This window comes from Tiliqua scincoides, chromosome 1 (genome assembly GCF_035046505.1).
Source record: "Tiliqua scincoides isolate rTilSci1 chromosome 1, rTilSci1.hap2, whole genome shotgun sequence".
Classification (NCBI taxonomy): domain Eukaryota; kingdom Metazoa; phylum Chordata; class Lepidosauria; order Squamata; family Scincidae; genus Tiliqua; species Tiliqua scincoides.
This window is the reverse complement of record NC_089821.1, coordinates 256,230,930-256,253,714: the sequence shown is the minus strand read 5'-3', so window position 1 is coordinate 256,253,714 and position 22,785 is coordinate 256,230,930. Positions and strand designations below refer to the sequence as shown.

Sequence of the window (22,785 nt, the reverse complement as noted above, 5' to 3'; positions counted from 1 at the left end):
CCCCAGAATGCATTGCAATGCATTCTCTTCCTGGTTGCAATACATTCTGGGATGACATTGAGTAAAAGGAGCCTCAGTGCAACCCAGAAGAGGTTGCAGGCAGTTTGGAAGGTTTTGCTACACTGTGGTAAACGAAGCTATTTTTAGCAGTCTCCTTCAGTTTTCCTATCTTTTTAAAGGGTTCTCTGGTATCCACAGAATCGCGGGTACTGAATCCATGGATATTGGGGTATGCTGGTATAATTTTAAAATCATAGGATTTTTAAAAAATTCAGAGCCAACCATTCCACTCTCCAGCCCCAAAGCATGAACATTTCCTTTCCAATATTTTTCCCTACTTCCGTCCAGAACAGTATGTCTCAAGTAGATAGTGGTTAGTTCAAGCAAGAAAGCCAAGACCCATGCTCTAAAGAGAAGATAGTAGTTAGCTTGGTGTTTTCCTTGGTATTTTCTTGCTGCAGAATCTGACTAGCATAAGAATGACATCTGTGAATGTAGACTGTATTAATTGGGCCCAACTCTGGGAAGAAAGGGGGAAAGAGACTCTGACCTTGGTCAGAGAAAACAAACACCTGGCATTTATTTTTGCTGTGCAGTAATTCATGTTTGAAAAGGTCACTGTTGTAATACAAATACTGTTGCTCTGTATATGCCTGTTCAGAGAAAATATGCATTTCTTCCTGTGTGAACCAGACTTGGTGTTTTGTCTCTGTTGCATGCTGGTACTATTGACTGAACAGAGCATTTTGTGCTCAAGAACAATTCCTGCCAGCCCTAATCAGCATTGCTTGGTTGCATGACCAATCTTTCCTCCCCCACCCCCTTCAACTCCTTATCTTGCAAGTTGCCCTCTGGGGATCTCAATAGGGTGAGAAGTCTCAGAAGATTTTTACCACTTGTCTGCCTTGTTGTTAAATCATTGCTTACATAGCTCACCTTGTGCTCCTAGAAACAGCTATTCATGGATTTGCTTCTGCTGCCTTACCACCTTCTCTGGGGATACTACAGCTGTTTACCGTCTGTGATGGCTGTTCACTGTATTCTCAAAGAGCAGGGAAAAATAATAGACTTGTGGCACATTAAACACTAACACCTTCATTATAGCATAAGCTTGAGGTATTCAATCTGTGCGTCTTGCCTCCCTAGTGAGATGTGGCTAGCCTCCAGGGGCATAGCTCAGCTCAGCTGCACTGGCTGCCTCCTGCTGCTTTTCTGAGGCTGAGAATAAGGTGGGCGGGGCAGTGTGAAACATGGTGGAGGGAGGTGGGAGAGAAGGCTGGCTGGGCAGGCAGAAGTGCAGCATCTCGGCATGGAGCTCTCTCCATGTGCAACCTCACCCCAAGGACTACATTTCCTAGTGTGCCCCTTGCCCTTGGCATCCTGGGATTGGTCAAGGCTGGAGGAGAGAAGAGTGCGGAGATACTGCATCTCATCAGCTATCTGCATGCTGGGTGTATGTGTGAGCAGTCCCAGTCTTCTTTGGGGTGAGTTGTAATCTTGCTGTATGTGGCTGCAATCCTTTCCACACTTTTCTGGGAGAAACCCCCATTGACTTAAATGGGGTTTACTTCTGAGTAGACCTACATAGGCTTGGGTTCTGTGTCAGCTTAACCCAGGATCTTTACCTTTCTTCCCCCCCTTCAGAAAAGAAAAGCCACTCTTGATGGCTTTGTCTCCAAAAATTGATTAAAAATAAAAATCCCTGTTCCTTTTTAGCCATTCCCCTTTTAGTTCCTGCTTCCTTTGGGGGGGGGGGGCTACTCTGTTGGCTGCTATTGTAAGACAAAAGGCACAGTCCTAGCTAGGTCTACTCAGAAGTAAGTCCTGTTGTGCTCAATGGGACTTATTCCCAGGAAAGTGAGGTTAGGATTGCAGCCAAACAACCTCTGGGTCTCAGTTTGGATCAGTTTGCAATTAGCAGATACACACAACAGTCTTCCCCTCCCCCAGCAGATTCATCACTTCCCCTCTCCCTTTCCAAAACCCTCCAGGTGTGCTGCTAACAAACTCGGGGCACAATCCTTACCAGGTCTACTCAGAAGTAAGTCCTATTTTGTTCAATGGGGCTTACTCTCAGGTAAGTGTGGTTAGGATTCCTGCCTCAGAGTGCTGGCAGCCTTGTTTCTAGTTTATAAATATAACACCATCCCCATTTTGGGGGTAACTGAGGTGAGGTGTTGTAATGGAGAGCCGTGGCCAATGGCTACAAGGATCGGGGAGGCATGAGCCAGAAAAGTTCAAGAACCACTGGCATAAGCTTTTGTGAACTATAGTCCACTTCATCTGGTATATAAAGCACAATCTTTAGCAGGCTGTATATACTCATGTATACGTCAAGAAATTTGTGCCTACACATTGAGCCTGAAAATCCTGACTTATACACAGGTCAATACAGTAAATGAAGCAGAGGCTTCTGGGAAGCTTAGCAGCTGTCTGGTGAAGTGGGGAGTAGGACTAGGCTGAGAAGCAGGACATGGGATTGAGAATAAAGGAGTAATTTTACTTACCAGTAATTACGGTATTCAGAGGCAGCCATTTTAGCTTCTTCTCCAAACAGGAAATGAAGGCGCTTAGGGGAGCTGTAGTCTATGTGAGGGTTTTAGCTATGGAAGTACAGCACTGTACTCATCACAAAGCCTCCTTACAACTCCCATAAACCCTTTCATCTCCCTTCTCCTGTTTGGAGGAAAAGGTAAAATTCCTCTTTTTTTTCTTCTTCTTCTTTTAGCTGCTGCCTCAGAACAGTTCCTGCTAAGTCATATTCAAAGAATTTCACATTGTCCTACATTTAAACCCCACCCTGGTCAAAAACCAGCCACGGCTTAAAGCTTCCACTGAAATCAAGCAAGTCTCTTTCTCTTTAGCAGACCTTTCTGCACCCTTGTTCCATTTTGCAAGTATGGCAGACGTCTGCTTTTTAAAACACCAGGAAGTAATCCTCATTTCCATCTGAAACAAAGTCTAAGGCTACAATTCAGTGTACCATTACATAAGAATGACATACATGAAAGCAAATTATCTACTTCTCAGTAAATAGGGTTGCAACTATGTGTAGCCGCACTTGCTCAGTCATTCCTTGTTGCTTTTCTTTCCACTTTGCACATTCTGTTATGAGTTATATGTTGTATGTTATATGTAGAGCCTCTGGCTTAACACTCTGGCTTTTAAGGCACCTTAAAAATTATTTGATTTATGGTGCCACAGGTATATTTACAGTGCACTTACTTTGATAGTGTTTTCCAAAAAGTTTGTGAAGACCAGAATTTAAAAAGTTAGTGAATAAAAATGTATCTTGTGATCACTTACTATATTTTAATAAATTAGAGACTGTACAGTTCTTGGGTAACAATTACTGGTTATTTTTCAGGATCTGGCCTCAGGTAAAATCAGACAAAACTATAGTCAGACATTCCGCTAAGTTTTAAACCCACCCTCCCCACCCCCATCCCAACTTATCTGAGGGTCATTAAAAATTCAATGAATTTCGGCTCAAAGCCTGCCCTCAACATATCTGTGAGATCAACTTATAGGCAAGTATCTGCGGTAACTAGAAAAATGGTAGTGAAAAGTTTTTTGCTTTTCAACATAAATATTGTTCACAGGTTTCATCTCTACATAGGTAAAGAGATTAAAAATGAACGGAGGAGTCAAATGCAAGAGTCTGGCTAGCAACAAAAAAATAAGCTTTATCGCTATCTCAGTATTTGGGATACCTATTGGAGGTACTTCACAGAATGCCTACTGACTGTTCTGTTGCTATATACACAATTACTTCCTTTGTTGCTGAAGACTGTGGCCCACTCTCTAATTCACGGAACCAGATAGTTAGTACTATGAGGTAGTGACATGAGACAGCATTGTGACATGAGACAGCATTGTCCTTAAGTGTGTGCTTGTATGCACCACTCTGCATATATGTGTCACCATCTAAAATGTGACTATTCCCAAGATGCTTGTTTGTTTGTTAAAAGAAAAAGGGGGGGAACTATTGGCAGTAATAGTGTTGCTTGTGAGTCTTCTTAAGTACTACCCAGTATTCAATGTGGGGTAATCATTCCTGTTCTTAAAGCAGTTCTTTCTGCATGTGAATTGGCTCCACTGGCAGCACAAAATCTGTTTCTGTTCAGAGATTGGCTTCTTGGGACAGGAGCATCTGTCAGCATATCAGGCTTCAACTGACATTTTGAATTTCAGCTTCTTGTGGCATTAGCCTTTTTTTTAGCAACTGTGGAAGAGTTGCTAAGCCAAAGCTGAGCTTTTCCACTTCTGCTTGGCTCCACTATAATTACAGCTCTGAGATGTGAGTTTTCAAGAAGCTTGTGTTTGTGGCTGTCTCTTGCCCCAAATGCAGGGGGCTTTGGCCATATGCTCAGTGTATTCCTGTTCCTTATGGTTGCTGAATCTGGACAAAATGAGAATTATACCCTTTGCCTACCCTCATTAAGGAGGGATTAAAAGATCTTGCTATGCACAGTACAAGAAAATCTGCTAAATTGTAAGCAAAGGTATTCTCCCTCCCAAGAGCTTTAGCTGTTTTTCTTTAAAGGGTTCTGGTTTCCATGGTATTGCCTGCCTTAGCAGTGAGGCTGTATTTTGAACAGGGCACTTTCTAAATATATAGGCAAGAACCTGACCTCTGTTCTGTGGGGGGGGGGGAGCAAACCCCTCTTAAAGTGTGCCAACCAGATTACAACCAATTCTCAGCATTTTACTTTGGAACATTTATATATAACTTCCAAGCTGCCAAACAAAGAGGGAGCTTCTGAAAGAGAAAAGAGGAGCTTTCATTCTTGTCTTCATGTCTTTCATACATTCTTATTAAAGCTTCATTTACTCACATGGTGGTGAATCTATTAAGTTCGCTTAGTCATCAGTGCAGATCCCCATCAAATATCACATTGCAAACAGTGACTCATAGATTCAGGAAGCAGAGCCTTCTGAAAAATGGAAATGTGCACCTGAGATTCTGCTACTGCTTGAGGTTTAGCTTGGGTTGCTCCTCATTCAGTAGCAACCTTATGATTCAGAATGGCATATTGCCACTTGCTTCCACACCTATGGCAGTATGAAAAGCTGCCCCTGGGCAATGGGGCTGAGTCAGTGCAAATATTGAGAACAGAGAATTGTACAAGGAAGGGAGAGGAGTGTTTTCTGACTACCCCTGTAAAACTCTAATAGGGAACATGCAGTGGCTTCTCCCTGTCTTTCATTCAGTTGCCAGAGAGATATACGTAGAAAAAGCAGGGTTGAAGGCTACTTTCTTATGTGTTGCAGTCTTGACACCTTCAAGACAGGTTTATAACAGCATAATCCTTTGTGGACTACTGTCTAGTTCAGTGGTTCTCACACTTTTAGCACCAGGACCCTCTTTTTAGAATGAGAATTTTTTGGAACCCACTGGAAGTGATGTTGTGACAGAAGTGACATCATCAAGCAGGGAAATTTTTAACAATTCTAGGCTGCAATCCTACCCACACTTATCCAGGAGTAAAAAGCATAAACATAGTAGCCTGTTCAAAATACAGATCTGTCACATTTCCCCAAATACAGTCATGTACCATGGTAGCATATATTAAAAACAAAATATTGAAATGAATGGGGACCCACCTGAAATTTGCTCATGGACCACCTAGTGGGTCCTGACCCACAGTTTCAGAAACACTGGTCTAGTTTGATGTATTTGAACACTAGTTCACCAAGTACGACTGGCAGATATGTACATATACAGGTGTCTCAAGAAAATGTACAAATGCTTTACAGTGTCAATTTTATTACGCTAGAATTCATTCTTGTACTATAATTCACACATGTTCTGCATATGGTGCACATGGAAGCCATTGCTTGACCCAATTTAACTTAGACCAAGTGCTTGAAATGTTCTCCATCAGCATCTATACAGCGCTGACATTGACTAAGGTTTCTAAAGACATCCACCAACATGTTGTCAAGTGCTTCCCTTAGATCAGCCATTTTCAGCCACTGTGCCGTGAGTTGTCCACAGGTGTGCCACAGGAATTTGAGGGAAGGTCATTTATTAATAGGGCCAATGGGAGATGTGAGCCCCCACTGGCAGCATGGTGTGCCTTGTCAATTGTCAAAAACCTGGTGGTGCACCTTGACCATTTTATTGCCTTGTCAGTGTACATCAGATGAAAAAGGTTAAAATCACTGCCTTAGATGTTTGCGTATTGCAGGTTTTCTACAATGATGTATGAATTAGAGTTCATTAAAATGTGAATACATTTTTTAGGCACTCTGCATATGGTATTGGTGGAAAAAATACATTATGTAGTATGGTCAAAAACTTCATACATTTTGCATTTCATGACCTTTGACTCCACTGTTTACTTTTTTTCTTTTATGCCTAAAAATGTTGAGATGTACTGCCTCCTTTGAATGCTCCAGACTGTGATGCTTTCTGTTTTTTCCACAGCTTATGTGTCATTCTTAAAGGGTGTAATAGCTTTTGAGATGTCCTGTTTTTTCTTTTTTTTAAAGGTGTCTGAGCCCCAGCTTTCTCCAATGATGCTCCTTGGTCACTCACAAGAGGTAACATCTGTTGCCTGGTGTCCTTCTGACTTCACTAAGGTTTGTTACTGTATTTTGAATTCTCAGCCATGCCTTATTTATGGAAGTCAAGTTCTGACTCTTGCTTTCAGAACAACAATAGCTGTTCCCACCCCAGTTGTCTTAGGCCTGTGGCTTTCACTCACTGATCATCCTTTTTGAAAATTGTTGTTTTGTCCATTAAACTTCCTATTTTCCCATGACATTTTTTCCAGTGAGTCCTGACAGATTCTCATTGTAAAAAGTAGGTCCTGGTGCTCAAAGTTTGAGAACCGCTGATGTAATGTTTTGTACTTGCTTTGAAAGTAAGGGCCAAATTACAGCCGTGTAGTTGTAACAATGCTAAATGTTGTATAGTTTTTCATTGTGCAGAGTGCTTCATAAGTTTTACCCTGAAGTAATTGTTACAAAAACCTTGCAACATGGTGGTCCAACATGTATCCCATAGGCCATATGCAGCCCGTGAGGCTCTTATTGGCAGCCCCAAAAGCCCAGCCACAGCCCCCCCCATGCCTTCACCCACTTCAGCAGCTTTTCTCCCTGCTGTCTCATTCCCTCTTTTCCTTTGGAGAAACTAGAATGGTGCAGCAGGAAGATTGACCACACCCATCTCCACTGTTCACATTCTGAGCCTGCTGAATGACTTTAGTATCTCAGAATGCAGAGGTAATTGGTAATGATTTCATTATATCACTGTCAATTACTTCTGTGTCAGCATAGCCAAGGGGGGGCATGCAAGGGTCATGAACCCCTGTCTGTCCAAAGTTGGACCACCCTGTCTTGTAAGATATGAGTATGTTTAACTCCATACTGTATCTGGGGAGCTGAAGCTGGGAGGGAGTGGCTTGTCTAAGGCCACATACTAAGTTCATGGCAGAGGTGAGATTTTAACTGAAATTTGCAGCTCAGTATGGCTACCATGGTGCACACCTCTCATTTGTTCATACACATTGCACTGGTACCATTGGGAGCCTTCTTCCAGAGTACACAGCAGCCGTATCAGGGCCATAACAGTGGGATAGAGTTTAGTCCCTCTACTGTTACAGTTTCAATCTGTGAGTGGTAGCCTGACCCTAGCTACTATTGACTTTAGAAAACAAAGCCTGTCAGAACTAATAATGCTTTAAACACATGTATGGCTTGGTTCAGAGTTACTAATGAGAGAGTGAGAAAACCCAAGCCCTTCATGGAATCTGTGAGTTTGCTTCCTAGCATGCCTCAATTTCTAACTCTTCATCCCTTCACTGCCTGCAGACTGAACAGGTATGAGCCCTACTGTGCATTTTCTGAACTGACTCCTGGTGTTCTGTAGATTACCACATGTTCCGATGACAACACTATCAAGATTTGGCGTTTAAGAAGAGGCATTGTAGGAGAGGACTTGCCAGACAAAAGCTGCTTGGTGGGTTGGGCCTGCCAGAAGAAAGTGAGAGAACAAAATGGAATTGGTAAGCTCTGCAGAGAAGCTGATACACTTTCTATCCTGTGATGTGCATTGAAGATTGGGAACTCTTTTTTTTTTTAAAAGGCACAAAGATAATTGTGCTAATTTTAACAATTACTTCAGTGTTATGAAACTGACAAGTGAGAGGATGAAACTGCCACAGAGTGATGGTTGAGGCCTTTATAAAATTATGCTTGGAACGGCAGGAGGTCTGGTCTAGAGGGTGGAGCCTCTGTTAGCCCGAAGATAACATCTGAAGGTTGACTGTTCGAGGCCACGGCACTTCGGTGAATGGCGAGACCTAGAAGCAGCTGACAAGCTGAGCTATTCCACCTACTCTTTGGTGTAAGTGAAAAAGCGTCTTGGCTGCCCACAATTCTCACAATTCAAGTGAGAATTGAAGGAGCTGCTTGTCAGCCAGTGTGGGAGGCAACTGGTGGACAGAAGTGATATCAGACCGTGAAAGATCCATCTGAAATACTGTGTGGTTTTGAAAGATAGAACCTTTCTGTTATTGTAAAAATCTCCTTGGGGGTTTAGAGAGAGCCTGCCTATGTCAACTGCCTTGAATAAAGTCAGAGGAGCAATCCGATGACCAGAAAGGCGGTATATAAATACCAGTATTATTATTATTATGGCAAGAGAGAGGAGATCCCCCCCACCCATTTGGGGGACACCTAATGAAAATAATCAGCAGTATATTTAGAAAAATCCAAACACTGCTTATACGCACTGCCTGCCCTAACGTATGGAATTCACTTCCACAAACTGTTGTGAATGGCCACTGGCTTTATGGATCTAAAAAAAAAAGTGTAGAGCCTAGCTAAATGGAATCTCCATATTTGGAAGCAGTGGCAATGGAAAAGGAGGACAGGAAGGAAAAAAAGTTTGTATTTGTAGACTCTTGATATGAGCCTCCTTAGGGAACCTTTTTGGAGGCTGAAAGGCAGGAATAAAAATATCCTAAATAAATAAATACCTGAAGTTGGAGGCATACAATGCAGAGAGGTCTCCTGGAGGCATCTGGTTGGCTACACCATCAATGGGATGTTGCGCTTGATTAATCATTGGCTTGATCTGGCTGCTTTTGAATTCTTACCAGTTTTGGAGATGAACAGAGTTTCTCCCTTTCCCTATTCCACAGTAAGTAAACAGCCATTGCTGTTAATACCTCATGGCTACCTGGAATTCCATGCTATAAAACATGCAAAACTTTAGCAGGTCTTTCCTCTAGCCCTATGAGGGATTTATTACCCTGCAGGGCATTTTTTTTCCTGTTTCTCAGTGTGGTGTTCCTGTTTTATTAATGAAAACCAAACACTCCCTTTTGCTGCATAACAGGTGCCTCCCTTCAGCACTTGTTGGGTATAGAGGCTGTTCTGAGGACATGAGTCAGCTCCTCCTGCCTCATAATTACGGAAAATGTTTAATCCATTCTGTGATGGGAGGGAAAAGTGCTGCCAGGGTTCTTATTGTGCAAACTGGCTGTATAAAGCATTTGTGACTTAATGCGCTGTGTGTGTGTGTGTGTGTGTGTGTGTGTGTGTGTGTGTGTTAGGGCAATCCAAGGAATGTAAACTTCAGATACAGTTTCCTAGTGTAAAGTGAGTGCATAAGTATAATAAAGCCATCTTTACCTGAATCCTCTGGATAGGGCATGCACATGTTCAGATAGGCAGGAATCTAGTTAGAGTGTTGAGCTGATGGTCCAGAGCTAAGAACTATGTGGCTGTTTTCCTCCCCTTCTCACTCCGCCCCACCCTGCAAATCCATAGGTTCACCCAGTCTCATGTGCCTGTGGGGATTGTGCCCTGCCCATTCCTGGGGGATGAAATCTCACACAGAATGTGACATGTGACCCAACACATCCCCAGATACAGTTGCAGCTTCCCAGTGGTAATTTATAAGAGTGTGGCAGCATAAGCGCATGTGCAGTTGTGAACAACTTTGGGGTGTGTCACTTGAATACAAAGCTCCAAGTAAGCTTTTACCCTCATGTGTGAAGCTGCCTTCTGCTTGGTCTACCTGGCTCAGGGTTGTCTGCACTGACTGACAGCAGCTCTCTGGGGTTTCAGACTGCAGTCTTCCAGCTCTACTTAGATAGTACTTTCACATGGTGTATAATTAGTCTGTGGAATTCATTGCTGCAAACTTGAATGGCTTGAAAAGAAGATTGGATGCATTCATGGAGGACAGGTCTATCGGTGGCTGTTGCATTTACCTTTCAGTTCAGCAACACTTTAAATACAGTTGCAGGGGAACATTGGTGAGAGTGGTTCACCTTTCTGTGCTGTTTGGGCTTTCCAGAGGCAGCTGGTGGGCCACTGTGGGAAAGAGGCTGCTGGATTTGATGAACCTTTGGCCTGATACAGCACTGTGTGCTCTCATGACTGAATGTTAGACCTTCTGTATGTAAAGCATGTGCTTTACTATTCAGCTACAGTCCTGTTTCCAGGTGGCCTTTTTTCAAGTCCTAGGGATGGGCTGCTTTGCCAACATAGAATTGACTTACAGGAACCTTTGTAACAATAGAAGAGTTCGTGCCAGTTCTCTTTGATACTGTGTATGTGTTGCACACTTATATACATCACTATCCTTTTAAAAAAAAAACATTCCCTTTTTCTTTATATTTAGAGGAGTTATTTAACCTCTCAGTTGGAGAAATGCAAGTGATGTGCATTCTGGCTCTTCAAAACTGCAGTTGGTACTTGCAGTTGTATACAACATCGTCATCCCACCTTGTTTGTTCTGCCTTAAAACAGTTCAGGAATGGAAAAGGAAGTGCATGAACCTGGTAAACTTAAGCAGGCTTTCTGCCTTGGCTCTTTGAACACACACCGCATGCTTTGTGCATACAGGAGTTATTTGCTCTCTGATTCATTATTGCCTAACCAAGTTCTATTCCAAGGCGGTCTGGATAAAATGTGCATCCAGGTAGGTTCCCACCCTCTTTAGTGCAACAAATAGTGACATTGTGGGTGTATGGTTATTTCTAATCTGGGGAGTGATACAGAGCTGACTTTACTTTTCAGAGCAAGAATGTGGAGAGACTTGACTTCTGTAAGCACTATGCTCTAGAGATACTACCTTAACTGGTTGTCTGGGATCAGGATTTTGGGAATATCTGTTATCTAATTTGAGAGTATGTTGTATGAGAATTCCTGATCTAAAGTAGAAGCAGATCTGTGCTTGTTTTTGTTGGATCTGCCAGCATGTAGTCAGGAGGTGAAGTAGGTAGCTGACACTACCCTCAGGCTGCCATTTTGCACCTTCTTCTGCTCCAGCTATTGTTTGACTCCTGGTTTTGGTTGTAAGCTGTTAAGAGTTCTAGAAAACAAAACCAAAGTAGATCCCACAAGTGTGAGGTCTGCCTACTCCTAGGATAGGGTAGCATTTAATTACCTGAATGGAACAGCTCTGCTATGTGCACCAATCAATTTGAGGTATTCTATGTCCTCCCCAGAGCTGGGTCTGGAAGGCAAATGATCAACCATCTTAACTGAAACTAAGCCAGTCTATGTCTGGTGGTGACCAACTTTTGACCAACTGTGTCTGGTGATCACCACTGAATCTGCACCGTCTTTTTGCCTCCTGGGCAAAAGCCTTCATGGGCTCCCTAGCAGCACTTTCTTCCCCTTGCACCACTGGCTCTTTTAAAGTATATGCCATCTGTGTGCTCTGGGTGTCTTCTGGTGTTCCCAGGAAGCAGCAGAGTGATGTAAGGCCTCCTTTGTGCCACCACCTGCGACTACAGTGGTGATGTGAAGGAGGCCTTGCATCTGTTACTCCTACACTACTTCCCACTGCCCTGTAAGCTTTCCCAGTGGGCCCTAGCCACGGCAATAGTGGACCATCCTCTTGTTTCTGTGGGGTTTATCAATGCTTGGGCATCCCACCCCCACACTGCATTGGCAGTGGGACATCAAAGGAATTGTTAAATAGTGCTGAGGAAGAAGGGGTATTCTGCTGCTCTACTACCATTGCCTAATAAGCATACTGATTGGACCTTTGCTTGGTGGGTAGCAGTGGGAAGTGGCGGCAGCAGCAGACCTTGTGGCTAGCTTTGCTAGGCATTGGCCTGGTGAGGTGTGGGCTGTTAGGTAGGTACATGCCTTACCCTGTAGCACTATCCCTGGTCTGGTCAGTTTCTAAATGACACTGTCAGGGCACCCTAGGTATGCTGCCTCGTGTCCCATGGAAAAAAAGGGTTGAAATAAAGTTAATGTTGCACCATAGTTGCAGGTGTCCTATTTATTTTCGTAGTATATGTCAAACAACCAATAACTAGAAACTAAATTTGGGCAGTGAATCTCCCAGAATCCATGCTGTTCAGGTATGCCTTTACTGTAGTTTTACTTTACTTGCCCTTGCAGTGCATTGTCCTCACTGTGCTGTGTGCTTTGTTTCCTGCCCAGGTGTGCTAAGCAACAGGCAGAGGACTCCTTCAAAAGTCCTTCCAATGCACAACCCCCATATTTCTTCACCACAGCCTGCAGCCTGTGCTCCATCTAACACTGGAGATCTTCCTCTTCCCACAAAAACACCAACATCTTCTGTCAGCTCCCCAGCTACCACTACTGTGTCCTCTGCTCCAGCAAAGCAGACAGAACTCAGTACAGGCACCTCACCAAAATCAGCTTCTCCCTCAACAATGTCCATTCAGCAGTGGGTAACCAGGTCTCCAGATTTATCTCCTCCTTTGAAGAGAGCAAAGCAACCCTCTCCACGGAAAGCTCTGGCAGAAATTTCTCAGGTTCTAACCAAAGTTGCTTCTGCTTCCCAGTTGCCACATTTAAGATTTGAAATGCGAGCCAAGAGGAGACTGGAATCGAGCAAAGAAGAGAACACCAAGCAGAAATGCATGAGGGACTGTAACTGTGTGACTGAACTTGAGCTGGTGTCTAAAAAACTCAAACTGGAACAGTGTGCTTTGGCAGTAGATTCAAAGTCTTGTGCAAAAGATTGTCTGGATGGACTGGGTCAAGTCACTTCTGACCAGAAGGCACCTTCCATGCCTGAAAATCCTTGTTCTCCAACAAAGCTCACTAGGCTTCCACTTCCTCTCAAGACCATTTGTGGGAAAATGGCTGATAAGGAGAATGGTTCTCCTGACAACAAGAACTGGCTATCTGCCTTGGGGGACAAACTGCGAACTACCAAGTCCAGTAGCCCTAATAGACTGGACAACAGCACTCAAAGTCTGCGCAATCCTACTGCAAGACGACAGGAAGCCAGGACAGGAATTGCTCCACTTCCTACTGTAAGTAGATTCTGTAAGATGAATGGAAACATTTAAAAAGCCTCTTCAGTGTTTTGAGGGCGGTTGTCCCACCAATTCTTGGAGGCCTGACAAAGACTAAAGCACAAATGAAAATGGGGCTTCTGTTTCCAACATAGCCAAGCTTTGGAGTGTGGACATTTCTGTGTACATCTCTGCATGTATGTAAGCATGCGAGATGTAGCTTTAATCTGTCACTACAAGAGCAGTATTTTTATTTTTTGTAGTTTTCCTTTGAATGTGTTCTCGGACAGTGGCATTTTATAGTAGAGCTTTGCTCTGAGAAGTGCAGTGGTGATACTATTTTGAACAGGAAAAATCCATCACAGATTGCAAGTCTTGATGACTATCTGCAACCTCTGAGTTTTAGAAGTAGCCCATGTCTGAATGCCAGATGCAAAGGAGTGGCAAAAGGATACAATATCTTCTTGTCTTGAGTGTCCCTTGATGCATCTGGTGGGCCACTGTAAGATACAGTACTAACTAGGCACTTCTAAAATGATGCCCTCTTATATTTAGCAGGGGGAGAGCTAAATAACCACCCCAGCCTGGCATCTTCTCCAGTGGCTGTTACATATGTGTCTTTTTTTAATATCGTGAACCCTTTGGGGACAGGGAACAACTTAATTTTTTTTAACTGTGTAAACTGTTTTGTGCACTACTCTTGTTGAAAAGTGGTATATAAATATTCTTAATGTAGGAAGCTAGACTAGATGGCCTTTGGCCTGATCCAGCAGGGCTGTTCTTAAGTTCTAATGAAACCACTTTGTACAGAGTAAGACCATTGGCCCATCTAGTTGGCAGCAGCTTTACAGGGTTTCAGACAGAGGTTCTTCCTCAGCCTTATCTGGAGATACCAGGGATTGAACCTGGGACTATTTGCATGCAAAGGTGCTTTGCCACTGAGCTAAGGGAGAAATAAGATGAGGAATAGACCATGTTGTAAAATAAAATGGCTGTGGATAAGATAGATGCCTAACTATCCTGACTTCATATTCTTTCTCTCTCTCCCCCCCCCCCCCGGCCCACATAGGTCATAAGCACATCTCTATCTATGAGGAAGATTTGCACATATTTCCAGCGAAAATCACAGGAAAATTGAAGAGCAGCATCCTCCTAGATTTGTTCCAATGTACTTTATGCTACTAGGAATGGATTTGTGAAGTGCTGGTGGAAAAAGACGCTGGAGCTACATAAAACTAATATTTGGGTTTTATCTGCCTGAGTGCAGGCATGTGACAGAGCATTCTTTTAAAATCTTACATTAAATTAGTTAGGACATTGGCTAATAAACATACATAATTAATGTAAAAGTTAATGGGCTAATACAAGTTATGGTGCATGTTTTAAAAAACAAACTTAGTATTTTCTCAATTTTTTTGAAGTTCTTTGGAAACAGTTTTTAAATTGAAATCTTAAAAGATAGATCAGGTGATATGGATTTTTCCATGGCTGTCAGGCTGCTCTTCAGCAGAAGAAAAGTTTCCAGTACAAAGTTAGCATCCCATTTATAAAGGTGAAATTGGCTATTTGGAGAATGTGTCCACCTGAGCCTCTATATCATTGAAAGAAGCATCTTTAGTGCAGCACTGTCTTTCCCATTGTTTGAAGAAACATTGTAAATGTGAATGTTTTCCATTTTTTTTATTGTAATAACTGCTTTCTTTCATTCCTAAATAAGCATATATCAAGGGGAATTCAGGTGGGAAGCTACTGAAAAGGCAGCATTGTATAGTGAACTCTGTGTTGGGTTAGGGCTGTGGAGACCCAGGTTTAAATTCACACATGGCCATGAAGCTTACTGGATTGCCATAGTTTAGGCTGAAATATAGTGCCTGGCCCATCTCACAGGGTGGTTATGAGGATAAATTTAGAAAGAATCACATGTGCTGGCCTGAGTACTTTGGAGAAAAAGTGGGATATAGACAAGATGGGGAAAGGTCTGCCACCTATATACTGGAATTTCTGAGTAGGTGGATTGGCAAGCCTGGACATGTCTCTGTAAATGAACTGAGAATCTCCTGTAGGTGTGGCTGAACTACGCTATGACTACTACAGTTGGGAGCGGGGGCTAATGTCATTTACCTAGCAGTGGGAAAACATGGGTCTTGCCTGAGCCCTGAGCAAAATGAAAAGTAAAATTGTTAGCAACCAGTAACTTCATGTGCATGACTTTTCCTTCACACTGAAACAGCTCAGACTCCTAAGACAAGCACGTATTTCCAGTTAAAAAGTGTGTACTGCTTTCTAAATGTGCTGGTCTAGATTTAATTTTCTTTTGTTTCTCATCATGCCAAGATAAGTTGCTGTAAGAAAACAAATGGCGTCAAATATTATATATTCTCAAACGCAAGCTATAGTATGCTTTCAGAGGATAATTTCCTCTGCAGTGAGAGGAAGGATTGTCGCTCAGTGGTCAAGAACCTGCTATGCATGCAGAAAGTCCAAGGTTCGAATTTTCCCAGATGGAGCAGGGAAAAACCCCTCTTGAGCTAAACCTTAGAGAACAGCTACCAGCCAGTGCAAGTAGACCTTGCCAAGCTAGATAAGAGTCTGACTTGGGAAAGGACAATTTCCTATGTAGCTGCCTACATTCCAGGGTGCAGGGAGGGGAAGATTTTATTTAATTTCTTTTTTTATAAAGCAAGTCAAGCAATGTATGAGATTGTACAGGTGGAACTGGAACTCAGCCACAACAGAACCTGCAAATGGCTTGTTCCCTACAGAAGGCAATTATCCCTCTTGGGTGTGTGTTTATCCCTCTTGGGTGTATTCACCATGCTATGCCTATTCAGTGACTAAATTGAGAAGTCACACTCAGGCTGACTCCCTTGTAACCATGTGATCAGATTGTTTTTGCTTGACCTCTGCATAGTTCTGGACCACACCTCATGCTACTGCTACTTCTATTCCTTGTCCTTTTTTGATTTTTCTACCCTTCTCTAAATGCTGGGTATTTACACCAACCCCTTAAATAGTCACTGCAGCTGTGTGACAGAGTGGACCCTGGTTTATGAAAGCTCATGCTACAAGCTGTTTGAATGTTACAAAACTTGTGTGTATGTTTGCCACAACACACTATGACAATGACTCCTCAAGCTTTTCAGAAGCTTTTTACTCAGTTTCATTGTGGGGTACTTTTTCATCATTTTACAGCCAATTAGGGTCTGTGTTTACTTGAAAGCAAGTTCTTATTTCACCACCAACAGTCTTGTGACACCTTAAAGAAGCTTATGCTGCAATAAATATGTTCCAACGCATTAAACCTGCTTCAAGGTGCTATAACAATGTTTACTGCAACAGATGAATGTGGCTCCTCTCTTTGCAAGTTATGCTGATGGAGACACTAAGGAAGTGAGTTCATTTCTTGTGTAAGTACTGAAGAATCACCAACTAGGCTTAAAAGTGGTATGGAGTAATTTAAAGAGCTCTACCCTCTATTATACCTCTTAAAGCACCTTGCTGTGCTCACAATAATAGAAGCTCAAAGGGTTACCCCCCCCAGCACTTCAGAGTGCACATGCATATGTGTGAAGGGGCAACCCCCCCCCATATATAACCCTTGTGCAGAAGGAAGTAGGCATCTTTACTTTAGTCCCCATCCACTCAGCTCTTCTCCAGGGCCTAGCACTGGGCTGTGTTCCAGGCCACAGCAAAGTGGACTCTGGTGTTGAACCTGTTCACCTTACAGAGGAATGGAAGAGATAAATGTGAAGTACTTTGCACACCCCAAAATTGTACATAAGAACAGCCCCACTGGATCAGGCCATAGGCCCATCTAGTCCAGCTTCCTGTATCTCACAGCGGCCCACCAAATGCCCCAGGGAGCACACCAGATAAACTTTAAACAGATAAACACCAGATAAAGTGTGATACAAATCTTTGTTTCTGCTTCCTTTCATAGAGATGGTTTCCTTTGCTGTGCTGAAATCTGGGCAAGTTGTCAATGATGGAAGAAACATTTCCCATGCGTGTGGTTTAGAAACACTTGCCTGAGAATAATGGAAAGTATTCCTGCATGGGGGAGATTAAAACATTCTCTTTTGTGGTTTTGCATTTCCATTAATAACTTGACAGGAGCTCTAGTGTTTTCTCCTTTAAAATTCTTGAACAACAAGGCTGCAGCAGATACAAAGCTACGTTAATTAGAATCAAATCTCCTTCCTGTAATGTATTTCCCTGTCAAGTCTTAGCTCAAAGATATGTGCACTAGGAGGCTGTCATTAGGCAAGGGCTACAGTTCAGTGGTGGACCATGTGTTTTGCTTGCAGAAGGTTCTCACATTTACTCCGTGACATCACCAGACTGGGCTGGGAAAGACCCCTCTCTGCCTTTGAGAGATGCTGTCTAGCACTGTTGTTGAGCACAATGGACCAATCAAACAACTCCTGTTCATGTCTCCAATATCAAAAAGCGACTTTAGAGCTTGAAAATGCCCTTTGCGTGCTAAAGGGTGGATTTATAGTAGTGGTCTGAGGTGAAATAAACTTTTAAATATTATTCAGTGTAAGATAGACTAAAGATGAAAGAAGCAACAGAGACCAAAAAATGAACATTGATGCTGTAATTTAGGAAGTCAAGACTGGTGCTGGGTTTCTCTTAGCCTTGGGGCAAGGTAGGTTACTGGCCACTCATTGGTGTGGATCGGCCCAGGATCCTTCCCAACACACACACACCCCACCCTATGGTTGGAGTGCCAGAGCTGTCAGCACCTTGCTCTTGCCCTCTCACCAGTTTTCTTCTAAAAGCAGGCCCTAGGAGAAAGCCTATTGGCTGGTTAGGAAAACAGGAAATGCACTGCAGCATATGTTAGCCCTAAGGAACACTGTGCAGTTGTTCTATATTTTCTTATTTCTAGAGTCACTACCCAACTCTTTTTTTTTTAATAGTTCTATATTCAACTCATACAGCAATTCAAATCACTTTGTTCTATATTCAGCAATAGAACACAGCAATAGTTCTATATTCAAATCACACAGCACTCCCTCTGAAGGAGCAGGTTCGCAGCTTGGGTGTCCTCCTGGACTCACAGCTGCTCCTGGATTCCCAGGTGGCGGCTGTGGCTAGGGGGGCCTTCGCTCAGCTTCGGCTGGTGCGCCAGCTGCGGCCATACTTGGATCATGCAAACCTGGCCACGGTGATCCACGCCACGGTGACATCGAGGTTATAGATTGCTGTAACACGCTATATGTGGGGCTGCCCCTGAAGACAGTTCGGAAACTACAATTAGTACAGAATGCGGCGGCCCGTGTGGTCACCGGAGCCAGGCGGTTTGACTCTGTCAGTCGCTTCTCCGGGGGCTACATTGGCGGCCCATTCATTTCCAGGCCCAATTCAAGGTGCTGGTTTTGACCTTTAAAGCCCTATACTGCTCTGGGCCAGGATATCTCAGAGACCACCTACTCCCGTACAATCCGGCTCGCCCTCTCAGGTCATCAGAGAAGGCCTTTTTACAAGTGCCGCCACCCAAGGAGGTCCGGGGGGGGGGCGGCTGCAAGAAATAGGGCCTTCTCGGTAGTGGCACCAACATTATGGAACTCCCTTCCCCTTGATTTGAGAATGGCTCCCTCTCTTGAGAGTTTTCGGCGAGGCCTGAAGACACTGCTGTTTACACAAGCCTTCTGATTTCTGGCCTTTTTAACATTTTTATACATCTTTTAGCTTTTTACAGGCTTGATTCCTCTGTGACTTGCTCTTTTATTCTGTCTTTTAATCTGACTACTGTTTTTATGGCCCCTGTTAATGTGTTTTTAAATGTTTTTATCTGCTATGTGTTAATGTTTTTTAAAATCTGTTTTTTTTACATGTTGTTAGCCGCCCTGGGTCCCTTTAGGGAGAAGGGTGGGATATAAATAAAGTTGTTTATTATTATTATTATTATTATTATTATCTCAAGTGGGCCCCAAACAAAGCACTACAAGCAACCAAAATTTGCTCTTTGTCGCCACAGTTTCCTCCAAACATAGCAAAGCAATCCCCTGCCAGGATTCTTGTCCAACCAGCCTCAAAAGAATGCCTGTCATGAATGTAAGCAGACCATTTCTCCCTATATGTTCCATGACTGTGGGGTCCACCACATACACTGGCACACGTGGTAACCTTGCCCACTGATGCTTCGTTCAAAGTGCTGCCAGGAGTCACTTTGCAGCTCAATTATAACAAGCCCAATTATCAAGTTGGCTGGATAAGAAGCTTCTACAGGCCTAATCAGGCCCATGGGCCTTATTTTGACACCCCTGATTTAATCTGTTATAATTTATCTAACTGGTCTATCACAAGCTGGTGAATCGCAGTTCCAACCCATTCCTTGGCTTTCACATCCCTTCTTCCTCCATTTTGACTTAATAAACAGGAGTTACTCTTCCTACAAATACAGACCAGAGACGCACACAATTATGGAAGAGATGCAATGGTTTCAGATCAGGTTCATCACTTCCGGCCCTCAGCAGGCGTCAGAGATGCTAACTTTGGCCCACTGTATGAAATGAGTTTGTCAGCCCTGGACTAAATTCCCTGGAGTGCTGCCAGAGTCTCACCTTCAAAAACATAGCTCACAGACAGGCAGCAGGGAGGGACTGTGCTTTGCAAATAAGCCCCAGCACTAGAAGGAATCCAGGATCCTATTTCTGGCTGTTTCAGAGAGGTGATGCAATCGGCTTTGCCTACTGTAGACCTGTGTGTTGATTGGGTTTGGGATTGGGTTCATAGCTGTAGTTTTGGGGAATCCTGAGAAAATGCCTATTGATTATTTCCCAGAGCACTATCTTCTAGTGCTCTGGGAAATTATAACCAGGCATTTTCTCAGGATTCCCTAAAACTACAGCTACGAACCCAATCCCACCAGTTCCTTAGCTTTTCAATAGGGCAACTCATAGTAGACTGCAAGGATTCCAGTGTCTGCACACTGAAGCAGTCAGCTGCTGGGATTCTCCATGCAATAGCATCACTGACCTCTTCCCACTTCCCTGTCCTTACCACTGAGACAAGGATCATGTCATGTTGTACCAAAACTATGGCCCCTATATGATTGCTGTAATTCTGTTTCTGAAGTTCAGTAATGCCTGCATAGGAGATCGCATGAGAAACTAATATACCATTTTGAGTTTCTTGGACCTAGAGAAGAGTGCAAATGTATGAGGGACCAATCCTATCCAACTTTCCAGCTCAGGTGTAGCCACAATGCAGCCCCATGGTAAAGGAACAAAAGTTCCCATACCTTGAGTAGCCTTCAGTGACTGCCCCTGCACCACAGGATGCAGCACACACCCACTGGCACAACTGCACCAGCACTGGAAAATTGGATAGGTTTGGGCCCTAAGCCTCTCTTGCAATGAAGATCTTTTGAATTAGCCTTGCTCTGAATTCCAGGTTATATTGACATTTGACTGGTCTTCACTAGGAGCAGGGTCTTTTCAGTGGCAGCCCCAACATACTAGAACTCTGCTTCTAAAAAGATCAGAATACCTTTCTCCCTGCCATCTTTCCCAAGAAGTTTTAAACACTTATATTTTAGAAAATCTTTTTGTAGTAGCTGATGAAAACACACAGGCCCAAACCAAACATGCAGTTATTCTGTGAGAAAATACATCCATGAGTTTTGACTTACATGAGATTTGCGACCACCACAATCCTGGACTCTGTGGCACAACTAGTTGTGGCAGTTCCTTCTCCCGAGCTGCCAATTATGACAAGCAAGGCAGAGAGATGGCTGCCCTTTAATACCAAAGCAGAGAGATGGAGCTGTAATGAAAAAAGTACCAGGAAGATGCTTTCTCACCTATCAAACTCACAGATATTGTGATCCACATGGGTTTTGCAACCACATGTTCAAAAATCCACATAGAAAAATCCAAACTCATGGATTAGGAGGGTGACAAGAGGCAAAGAGATATTCTGTGAAAATATAGAAGAAAACCCACATAAGTATTGTTTCCTAACATGTCCTTATTCTATGGAAAATGCTAATTACCATATGGATTTTTCCATATTTGGTTGGGCCTCAGCTTGACTTCTGCTTTTGCTATCTGTACTGCTGCCTCTGGTTTTGACTGCTGTTCTGTTTAATGTTGTGTTTCATTGCACCTTTTATGATTTGATTATTTTACTATGGTTAGTTTTCAAATGGTACACCATCATCGTGTCCCTCTATGATGAATGACAGCATATAAATGCTTTACAATAAATAATAAACATGGCTAATTAATTAATGTTAAATAGTAGTGACTGTCGAATGGAAATATTGAAGCAGGTGTGGCAAATGAAAGTGCAGTTTTACTACTGGAAGAGTACTACTGGAGTAAGTCTGGATCATCACTTCTCCTCAACAGCCAGCATTCACCCAACCAGGAGGCTGACTGAAGCAATCTCCTCAGCCATTTCTGTCCCACCAGTTGTCTCCCCTGCTCCTCCTCGGAAAAGGAAGAGCAACTCTAACCCAAGGGTGGGTATCCAAACTTTTTGACAGGAGGGCCACATCATCTCTCTGACATTATGTCAGAGCCAGCAATAAAGAATTCATTTACATTTAAAATTTGAATAAATTTACATAAATGAATATATTAGAGATGGAACTTGTATGAATGAATGAAGGTCTTAAATACAAATACAAAAGAAAAATGTATGAAAAAGAAGATGTTTTACAAGTTGTGTGGCAAATGCAGAAATCTCAAACTCCATTTCTTTGTTCTACTACAAAATCATACAAAAGATTAGTTATCAAATCGTAGACAATCTACACTTATTAAAAATACATTTTCAAAACAAAAAGAAAAATGACTAACTTCACAATCTAAAAGATGCAAATGAATACCAGCAGACAGCCACTAGAACAGACAGTGCTAGGGTGAGGTGGGCCAGGTACTCTCCCCCTGCTAAAAAAAGGAGCACCCACTTGAAAAAGTGCCTCTTATCCAATTAGCAGGGGATAATTACATACAAATAATATAAAAAATTAATTATCAAATCTTAAACAGTCTATAGCAGGGGTTTCCAAACCCAGCCCGGGGGCCAGATGCGGCCTGCGGCCAGCTTCTCTCTGGCCCGTGGACAACCTCTTGTCCCCTGAAAACCACTATCCCACTCAACCGAACTGTGCTCCGGTTGTGTCTGGAGGGCATTCTGAGGGCCAGAGAGGTTGAATGAATGAGCCCATTCATTCAATTATTCACTCATCTAAGTTCCATCTCTAATTTATTTATTTAAATTTTATATTTAAATTTTTTTTATGGCCCTCAATATTGTGCCAGATATTCGATGTGGCCCTCTGGCCAAAAAGTTTGGAGACCCCTGGTCTAGACTTATTAAAAAGTACATTTTCCATACAAAAAGAATGAGAAAAACATGAAAATCAACTCTCCTATCTTTTCATCAAATTCATAGATTATTTTGCCCATTCTCCCCTCGGTGTGCAGGAAGTCCATGAATGGTTTCCGATTGTCCGTAAAAGTTTTTACTGACTTGTCTTTAATAAAAATTGTAAGTTTATCAATTATTCATC

At 42.9% G+C, this 22,785-nt stretch overlaps 1 protein-coding gene across 1 annotated transcript in view; it reads left to right on the top strand.

Annotated features, from left to right (window-relative positions):
- Positions 1–15,379, top strand: part of DTL (denticleless E3 ubiquitin protein ligase homolog) — a 39,031-nt gene extending 23,652 nt beyond the window's left edge. Inside the window, exons 12-15 of the mRNA XM_066611738.1 lie at positions 6,499–6,588; positions 7,880–8,015; positions 12,427–13,271; positions 14,323–15,379. Of these exons, the coding sequence (XP_066467835.1) occupies positions 6,499–6,588; positions 7,880–8,015; positions 12,427–13,271; positions 14,323–14,391 (1,140 nt within the window). The 3' untranslated portion in view covers positions 14,392–15,379. The remainder of the gene's footprint in view (positions 1–6,498; positions 6,589–7,879; positions 8,016–12,426; positions 13,272–14,322) is intronic.
- Positions 15,380–22,785: the final 7,406 nt, after the last annotated feature.